Source organism: Chionomys nivalis, chromosome 3 (genome assembly GCF_950005125.1).
Source record: "Chionomys nivalis chromosome 3, mChiNiv1.1, whole genome shotgun sequence".
In the NCBI taxonomy this organism is placed as follows: Eukaryota; Metazoa; Chordata; class Mammalia; order Rodentia; family Cricetidae; genus Chionomys; species Chionomys nivalis.
This window is the reverse complement of record NC_080088.1, coordinates 57,811,114-57,820,768: the sequence shown is the minus strand read 5'-3', so window position 1 is coordinate 57,820,768 and position 9,655 is coordinate 57,811,114. Positions and strand designations below refer to the sequence as shown.

The following is a 9,655-nucleotide window of genomic DNA, read 5'->3' as shown; positions in this document are numbered from 1 at the left end:
AACCAATAACTGGAATTCAATTAAATTCAATAAAGTCTTAGGATGGTCTTGAGACTTTCTGTGCATCCTCCTTGTCACTGAGGGCCTCAGGCTGTCAGAGGAGTCTCCCTGGGGGATTATTTGTAAAGCAGCCACAGTACAGGCCTCCAACCTCTCAGTGGCCTTCCCCTCAGAAAGGGTCTATGTCATTGGCCCAAACAAGTCACCTGGGCATGTCCGACTTGAAGATAGAGGGGAAGGGCCACAGCTCTTAACAGTATGGAGTGTGTCAGAGTTCACAGCTCCTGCTTCTTGGAGGAATTCATCTGGAGTCAGACTTCTGTCAGTGAGCTCAGGCTCCACACAGTTTCCCAACAAGCTAGAACTTTCTCCCTCTTTTCCCATGACTTATCCTTTTGACATCAGTTCTGTATGAGCCTCATTGTAAGTGCTATAAGTAATGAAGAGGTGTTTTTAAGGCTTGCCCTTCAAGATTCACATACAGATCATGTCCCAGGAAGCCTCTCTGGATTGCTCCAGCCCACATCCAATGTTGTTTTTGTTTTCCTCCCTCAGACCAGACCTTTACAACAGTGTTGTAGCCCAGGCTACACCCGAGTGCTGGGATCACAGATGTTTGCCACCACAGCCCGCTAGCTTGTTCTGAATTCTTTTACTATCCTAGATGCAACTGTCCTACGTAGGACACAGAGTGGTCCTAGAGCATTCTTGAACGTGTCTTAACTGTTAGGGATGTGGCTTAGATGTGGTCATTTTTATAACTATCCCATGACTTGAAAAAACTTTTCAAAACACTAGACACAGAAACGCTTCACCCTTTTAAGTACTTAAAGTTTTAGGAACTGACTCAAACTTCAGGAAGTAGCCATGAGGACAGTGCGGCGGGACACAGGTTTTCAGGGATAGAAAACCTGAAAACAGAACTGGAGCCGCTGCTCAGTTTCTTGCCCTGAAGTGGCAGCAGCTGGTGAGGTGCCAGGTATGGATTTGAAGAGCCGGAGCTGTGAGCTCGAACAAACAGTAGTGAAAGTGGGTGCTCAGAGTTCTGGGAGACTTGGGCGCCCAGAGAAGTGTGGAAGAGAAATCCACATAACACTAAGTTTGCTAATTGGTGCTGAACTTATGATGGCCATCAGGTCTGCTTGCAGTGGTTGACAATGAGCATGGGAAGATAGTAGTTTGCTAATTGGTGCTGAACTTATGATGGCCATCAGGTCTGCTTGCAGTGGTTGACAATGAGCATGGGAAGATAGGAACAAGGAAATGGCTTGCACTCAGGGACGTGATGTGGTCAGCCATCTAGGACCACGGGCCCAGCCAAGTATGCCCTGGCTTCTATTGAGGATCTACACATCCCACTCTAAGGGTCGTCTGGTCCCAGGCACTAAGCTAAAGGAGTCCCACAGAAGATGAAGACTGTTGTACGGTCTCTCAGGGACATAAAATGTGCATGGGGAATGTAAGGGAACGGGAATCAACCCAAGTGAACACTGATGCTGAGCCAAGTGCTTTGAGGGGCTAAATGCAGGCACTATTATTCAGCTGTGGTAACTCTCTGTGTTTGTGGGAATCCCAGAGTGTTGGAGGCAGGCAGTTATGCTAATCCCTTCATTATTTAACATTGGGGAACAAAGTCACAGGAATCAGGGAGTTGTCAAAGTATTTAAGTTATGTTTGTAAGGTGCTTGGTCTAGTATCTGGCTAAGAGGTACATTCTCTGTGTTGCGTGACTGGCTGTGGTCCCACGGGGGCTGTCACATTACTGAGGTGTCTGTGGACTATTGTTATAAGTCAACACTGTCCTCAGGCACTGGATGTGCTGGCATTCTCTGTCCTTCACCGGGTTATTCTCCAGCCTTCTGCTTCAAGTTAGCAACCTTATTGATGAGTCATCAACAGTACGAGCGTATTAAGTTATTTTGATCTTAAGAAGTGTGTGAGATTGATGGAAGAGATGGGCTGAGGCCTGGGGGCAGGGGTTAGAAGGACAAAAGATGAGAACATCGGACCTCACTGCTTCCTTATTAACCATGAATACAGGTGACTTCTTTCCAGGTTCACTCTGTTGCAGAACAGTGCAAGAGCCAGGTCATGTCAAAGAGAGGCCATAGGATGTGGTTCATGGGTCATCTTTACCTGTGCTAACCCCTATTAGTGGCTACTGCCAAGTAAGGAAGGCATTGTTCTCAGCAGCTCAAGTGACTCTTGGCCTGGTTAGCTCACCCTAGCTGCCCCTTAGCAGATCTTTAATTCCCCTCCTCAGATTTCCCCAGGGATGATCTTCTGGGGTTGTTAGGAAACAGAGGCAAGGGTGGAGGTTTCCAGGTGCATCTCGGTGGAGACTTGGGGCCTAAATGGACAGAGTCCTGCAGATAGGTATTGAAGAGTGTCTCCTCTGGGAAAGAGTGATGAACACCAGAATGGCCTCTTGGGGGTGGAGGTCCCTGAGAAAGAAGGATGAGCAGGGACTTGCCAGCTAGTAGGTAAAAACGGAGCCAGGGAATCTCAAAGGCTACCAGAGCAGATGGGCACTGCCCCTTGTTACCTTGCCACACCACTGTTCAGAAGCCCACAGTGTGACTAGGCAGTTCCTCCTCACACTCCCTTGGCAAGGCTCAGGAAAACACTGGTATCCAGTGGAGGAATGATTGCTCCCCTGCCAAACTAGTTTTCTCCAAAGACCTCTGCAATGTTTACTTGGTTAGTAAATCCCATGTGTTCTAAAAAGGGGATCTGTTACATGCTGTGTTTGAATATATGTATCTTTAAATACAGTTGAACAGTGTTTGAACTGAGTGATAAAACATAAAGCCTTGGTGTTTTCTTCCTTAGGAAATTGAGATTCCTGTCAATGTTTCCCCACGCGTCACCTAGGGTGGGTCTTTGAACCAACTGTCCCGACGGTTCTTCCGTGAGTGTCTTAGAGTGAATGTAGGACCGTATCCCATGGACAGGTGAAAACAATTTCAATGTAGCCAAGCAGATTACAGGCAGGAGGGACTTTGGACTCATTTATGTCCTGACAACTAGAAAGGAAACCATGGGTAAATCTGAGGGAAATGCCACCCCAATCCTGCAGAAGGTGTTGTCAAATACTACAAGCTGTAGATGCAGTGAACGGTCCCGGCGCAGTGACAGAGTTGCTGTGTTGCCTACATCTGCACTGACTTCCCTCCAGATGTGGGTGGACTCAAACCACTCTGGTTTATCTTAAATAACTTCCACTCCTTTCTCTTCTAACTGAGATGTCTCCCTAGAACTTCTATCTGCTTTGTTTCAGCTCTTGTTTTCTTCTAAGAATGGTGAGAAACTTTCGATTGCTTGTGTAGTTGACTTCAGCATTCTGATCATCCCTCCTCTCTGTTCCTCTCTCCATCCTAATTATTCCCATCATCTGCCACCATCAGATGTGGAAGTCTGTAGTGGGGCATGATGCTCAACCACAACAGTACCAGATGAGCACTTATCCTCCACAAACTTACACTACCCAAACATCTCAACCTGCTAATATACTGTGCCCCTGGTGCCCAGCCTGGAATGGCTCCAAGCCAGCCTGGTGCTTACCAACCCAGACCAGGTTTTATGCCATCTCCTGCAGGAACCATGACCCCTCCTTCCAGTGGGCCTAACCCTTACGCACGTAACTGTGCTCCTTTTGGTCAGGGCTATTCCCAACCTGGACCCGGTTATCGATAAGGAGTTTCAACCACACTATTGATGGCTAATTGCCTCCCAAAAGACTACAATACTATTTTGTTTCAATTTGTACTGTATTGAAGTTCAAAAATTTAAAAAGCAGAACAATTTTTATGATATCTTGCTGCTATTAATTAAAAATATAATTTGCTGGAATACAAATACAAAAAGACCAAAATGAACATATTTCCTCCCCTGCTTAAAATTGTAGCAGATTTCTAGTTATTTTGGAACACTATTGCATGTAAAATGATTGGCTTTTTAGTTCCTAGAGGATATTAAAAAGCTAGGCTAAGGTTTAGCCATCACACTTGGCTGTTTACTATTAACATGATGTACTAAGAATAGAGCCCTTTGAGAAGATGACTAGACATTATGTATAAATGTAACATTGATAGGCTAATAAAGGTGATTGAATCCAATAATGGTCTTGTAATTTAATTATTAATTATTTTAGATATAAGAAAACTAGTCATCTTATTTGTATATGGTCTTCAAATAGAATTTATGAAATTGATTTCCATTCAGGGGAAATATGTATAACATATTTGATTGACTTAGAATATAAACACAATAGGGGTTTGGTAGCTCTTAATTTTCTGATTTTTCCTTATGGAGTTAAAGATGTATTTACATATTGGCAAACTATTCAGAACATTTTAAAAATCACTTTTTAAAAACCTATTATCTTTTTATTGCAGAGTTTATATTTGCTTAAAAAGTACAAAATGTAGCATTGATAAAACTGAAGCGTATTGAAAGATACACATGGAGAAAAGTCTTTTTAGGGCAGGCAATAATATTCTTGCTCCCTCCCAAAAGTATGTACCCCCCCTTCATAACAAGTCCGTTTTGTTACAGCATGAGTAAACAGTGTCCACAAAACAACCTCTGATACATTCATTCATGGCCTTAATGTATAAATATATAATATCTTCTAGAACAATAGTGTCTCACATGCATTGTCTTTCCATGCTGACTTCACACTCAGTCTCTACATACAGCTTGAATAGGACCACAGAGTCGCTCAAAAGAATGTCAAAAGGAAGAGTTTGAGAAAGTATTTTTAGACTTAATATTATGGGTACAGAATCAAAACATCAAAATTTATCATTTGACATGCCAGATTATCAGCTGTTTGGTTGAGATAAAATTATACAGATTTTTCTTTTCAGTAATTTGCTGGCAGGTTATGGAGAAGTGAGCATGAATACATAACTATTTAAACTCGAAAATCTGTTCATCTGTGCTAACAAATTGAAGTTTACATAATTTTAAATATTAAAACCACTTTCTCTCACATGTCTATACTGAAGATTATTTGATCCAATAAGTTAAACCAAGTAGAGATTTATGGGATTAACTCACCACCAACAACACGTACACATTCATAAAGTAAATACTTTTTATAAAGCATATTAAAGATTTTTGACATTAATTTTGTTATAAAAGTATCTGAAAACATTACAACAGTGTGATAAATAATATACAAATGTTCTCTTAAAATATCATGAATAGGGAGCCCGCTTCCTAACAATGTTATTCTATTAATGTTAATATCTTGCTTTCTTAAAGCATCTTTGTAAACCTGATAAATCGTCTCAGAAATCTTTTCTAACAATGAACATTAGTGCTGCTCTCAGTTGAGCTGCAGACTTTTATACACAGTAAACAAAATAGCTTGCAGTGGGGGGTGACAAACACCATAGGCTTTCCAACGGGTTCTTTGTTTCCTTTTGTAATAATGAACCAGAAGTACTCTGGAAACAGCTGTGCTGCAGCTACCATTTCCCAGGAATTGTGGTCCCACATTCGTACCATTGGACATAATTGATTTGGGTATGACCACCTATCTCTCCAAACTGGACAGGTTCCTGACGAACGGCTCTGAAGTAGCCTAAGAGGAAAAAGAGTTGATTTAGTTTACTAGATCTTTCATGTCCTTGCCCACACTCTTCACAGATATAAGGCTGTTCAGTGTAAAGATGACTCCGAGTGAAGCAAAGCAATAGAGAAAACTAGTAATTATAGAGGATCTGATCCTTAATCCAGAAACACAATGACCCTAGGACTTAAAAGCTTGGCATGTGTCTTAGCAAGTCAGTACTATAAGCGTAGTTTCAGCAGCCTCTTGATGTCCATGTGTCTTGTACAGGCATCTTTTAAGAGGCTTGGTGCTTTTGTGTTCATGGACAAAACATGTTACTAAAAACCTTAATCAGGTGTTTCCTGAGTGATCTGGACAATGTCCACCATTCTGCTCTGCTGAGGCAAGAGTTAAATTTTCAGTCCTCCCCACACAGCCTGCTGCTAATATGTACTTAGCAATTTGCTGAGTATATTCACTTCTCAGACTTATTATACTTGTTTAATATAGATCATTTTAAGGAAAATACAATGTTTTCCTTGTATGGTAGAAACAATTTTTAAGGGAGCAAAGAAGATGTCCAGGCATGTTTCATATGACTGGAGCTGTGAGGTACACTGACTGGGATAACAGGAGGGCTGGAAAATTGGGAAAGATTTTAGTTTTCTCAGAATACGTTTCTATATCTAATTTTTCTAGATCTGTGCTTGAATTGAGAGCTAAGTTTCTTCTTCCCCTAGTGACAGAGTAGCAGTTCGGAAGCCATTTCCGTCAACTTATTGCTTTCCCTGCTAATCTGCACAACCTTCTACATAGGATGGTCAGAAAGCATACCTTCTTTGGTGGGTAACTGGTCAGAGGCTAGCTGCTGTCCAGTGCGGCCATCTAAAAATGAATCCACAAATTGGCAGTGATCTTCTCCATGGCCCCTCTGATCTCCTATGTTGTAAAACTTTCCTGAAGGACCAGAAATGAAACAATGTCCTTTTCATTAATGTATGGCAATTCCGTAACTGATTATTTTAAAGAATAGTTTTGCTTTTCTTTCCCCTTACTTCCCAGAGGAAAAGCCACGAGCATCTCTTGCACTAGAAAAAGGTTTCGCCACGAGCATCTCTTGCACTAGAAAAAGGTTTCTTAGCTGGTTCCCCTTCAGATCACAGTGACTTTTATAATGTAAGCTATTACTCCCTCCATAATTCTTCCCAGCAATCTCCCTTTATTCTCAGAAGACACTTCTTTTTTACTAAATCTCAGCCAAAACTACAGTATGTCTTGCCTCGGGCCTTCACACTTTTTTTCCTCTACCTCTCCAGAGACCCTTTGTTCTAGACTTTTCTGTCATTGATTTCTTCTCAAAATTTATTCTAAGCAGACATGATACCTTTGCACACAGACCTTTTCTAAAACTGTTCAACTAAAGGAGCCTTCATTTCTGCTGGGCCATTCTGTGTCTTTGTGACATTCTTGGGTAATTTACATATTTATTTAATGTGTCTCCCCTATATGAAAGCAGGAATATGGCATTTAGTACTTTGTTACCCACCAAACCCAGAATACAACCTGATGAATGAATGAGGGACCACAGGGTTTTTACTATATGAATATTCTAGAAAAGACATAAACAAACATAGTGCAGGGGGTTTGAGCCCTTCTGGCATTTTAAGGATGTCACGCTCCTTTCATGATTAGTAGTAGGATTTTAGTTCTTGGGGGGTTGTGACAGCACTGAGCTTTGCTGTGCAAGTACCTGCCTGTACACTGAAGTTGACCATGGTGTCACTATGTCATGTTGCATTTTCATTATCTGCCTCCAAATCGCAGATCTAAGTCCTTGTTTCTAAGATTAATAGTTTTACCTATGTCTGTAACATTTTCTGAAGGGAATTTGTATTAAGTCTGAAACGTCACAGAAAGGCTAGGGTATTGGAACATACCTGTGAGGGAATCGCTTAAATAAATCTTGTATCTGAGAGAGTTACACAGCTGGACTCCAACAAATTTCTTATACCATGTCCTTTTAACATATTGTTTGCCTTTGCATTCAGAGTAAGAATCGGAATTAAAGGGTCTTTCGGTCCAGATGGCGTCTCTTCCTGCTGCATGAGGAAAACACATGATTCAGATTCAATGTTTAACTCTGAAGAACTAAAAGCTTTACAACAAAAGCAGCCTGCAGGCGTCTTTGCCCACTTCCTGAAACCTCATTTCTTTACTGCATTAAATCCTGGGGGCTGAAAATGTTTGAAAGGGTTTAACAAACTCCAATCTAAGTTTCTGTCACTAGTGAAATAAATCTCAGCAATCGCACTAATGTCTGCAGTGCTGGTTTGTAGACACATTTGGGGTTCTTTTTTGCAACATAATATAAATGTTTTTTTTTTGTTTGTTTGTTTGGTGTTTTTGGTTTTTCAAGATAGGATTTCTCTGTAGCTTTTGGAGTCTGTCCTAAACTCCCTCTGTAGACCAGGCTGACCTCAAACTCACAGAGATCCTCCTGTCTGCCTCCAAAGTGCCAGGAATAAAGGCGTGCACCACCACTGCCTGGCTCAACATAGTATAAAATTTAATGTGAGCAAATTAAACAGATTTTGAGTGAACTGGTATATGAGCTAAAGCAAATTTCAGCACTGCCCCAATGAGTTCTAAGTGCTTATATATTTAAGAATGACACCTCTTTTATCTTTCTGGATAGAAAGATGCTCAACTCAAGTTTGCTGTGCTTACCTAATTTTGGAATGTATAGTACCCATTGAGACTGGTACTTACCAGAAATTGGCTCGCTCACTCTTGGGTCAGCTGAGGAGAGACAACACACACGGAAGAGTTGTTTAGATAAAGTTTTACTATTACAGTATTATGGTGAAGAAGGTGGGTATTGGTTATATGATGTACAATCTTGCTAAAGCCTGAATCCGAAAGTTTCTTTTGTTTTGGAAATGGTTGTTGATCATCCTTCATGTACTCAGCTGCATCTTTTACATATGATTTGAGTAAATTTGAGCATAGGTTGTTCTAGCTTTTTCAAAAGCCTTCTCATTTAGTTTTCTACAAAACTATTAATTGTAAAGTTACCAAGATATGATATAGTTTAGAATTAGGCAAATTTGTCTGCACATACAGATTTTTATTGAGAATTGAAGCTTGGAGTGTGCAGATAGTTTCCCAGAACTCATAACTTTCCTTCTCTGATGTACTCGATGGACATTATTTTGGGCATGCAAGGAAACATTTGAGTACTATATTTTTTAGTATAGATTTTGGTTTTTTCATTTTAGTTTCTTTCCTGACATAAACACAAATGAAGAAAAGCAGTGGTATTTATAATAAGTACATCTATTAGCTTCTTCTCAAGGGCTGCAGAATTCAAGACTCTCTGGGTTTCAAACAAGCTCCTCCTATGCCAACACTTGTGAATGTGTCCGGTCACATCCATGTGGATCACTACTGACATGATTACCTGATTCAGTACTGAATGCCACCGTCTTGCTGGCAGGGCCTTCACCGAGTGGATTTTTGGGTTTCACCTGGAATTCATAGCTGCATAAAGAGAAATAAAAATAATAGTAACATCTTTGAGGGCTTTAAGGAATAACATTTTCTTGCTATACTACTGTTTCTTTTTAAATCGTGACAATTTCAGGTTTTACTTTCTCAACATCTTGTCTAATACTTCATTTGAGAAACACATCAACAAAAGTTAGAAGTCACGAGGCAGGTTTCTCTAGGAAAGCTATGTGGTGACCACTCTCACTCCAGGATAAGGGGCGTCCCTTTGCTCCAGATGTCACCTGCCAGCCCAGGGTTCCTCACTGTGGTATTGGAGTCACAACACAGAGTGGTAATGGGGAAGATTTTTTTTTTAAATGCACATTATTCGTTCTGCCTCCGCTGCTGAAAATGAAGACTGGGTTACTGGGATGAGCTCTGTGGCCCCTGGTTCTGAGAAATGCAGAAAGGAGCACACGGGAATGTCTGCTGCAGATCACAGCAAGCCAGGCTCTCCAGAAAAGGGGCCACTAGTGTCCTGAGAACATGAACACAACGCCTGAGACTTTGTTCTCCCTCTACTCAGTAAGTCAGGCTCGGACT

At 41.1% G+C, this 9,655-nt stretch overlaps 1 protein-coding gene across 2 annotated transcripts in view; it reads right to left on the bottom strand.

The window, feature by feature from the left end:
• Positions 1–4,194: 4,194 nt before the first annotated feature.
• The window catches only part of Abi3bp (ABI family member 3 binding protein), a 207,210-nt gene continuing 201,749 nt past the window's right edge, over positions 4,195–9,655 (bottom strand). For both annotated transcript variants that reach the window (XM_057765303.1, XM_057765302.1), the window contains 5 exons: positions 9,024–9,103; positions 8,333–8,362; positions 7,501–7,662; positions 6,398–6,520; positions 4,195–5,593 (listed from right to left, as the gene is read on the bottom strand). In XM_057765303.1, the coding sequence (XP_057621286.1) occupies positions 5,478–5,593; positions 6,398–6,520; positions 7,501–7,662; positions 8,333–8,362; positions 9,024–9,103 (511 nt within the window). In that variant the 3' untranslated portion in view covers positions 4,195–5,477. The remainder of the gene's footprint in view (positions 5,594–6,397; positions 6,521–7,500; positions 7,663–8,332; positions 8,363–9,023; positions 9,104–9,655) is intronic.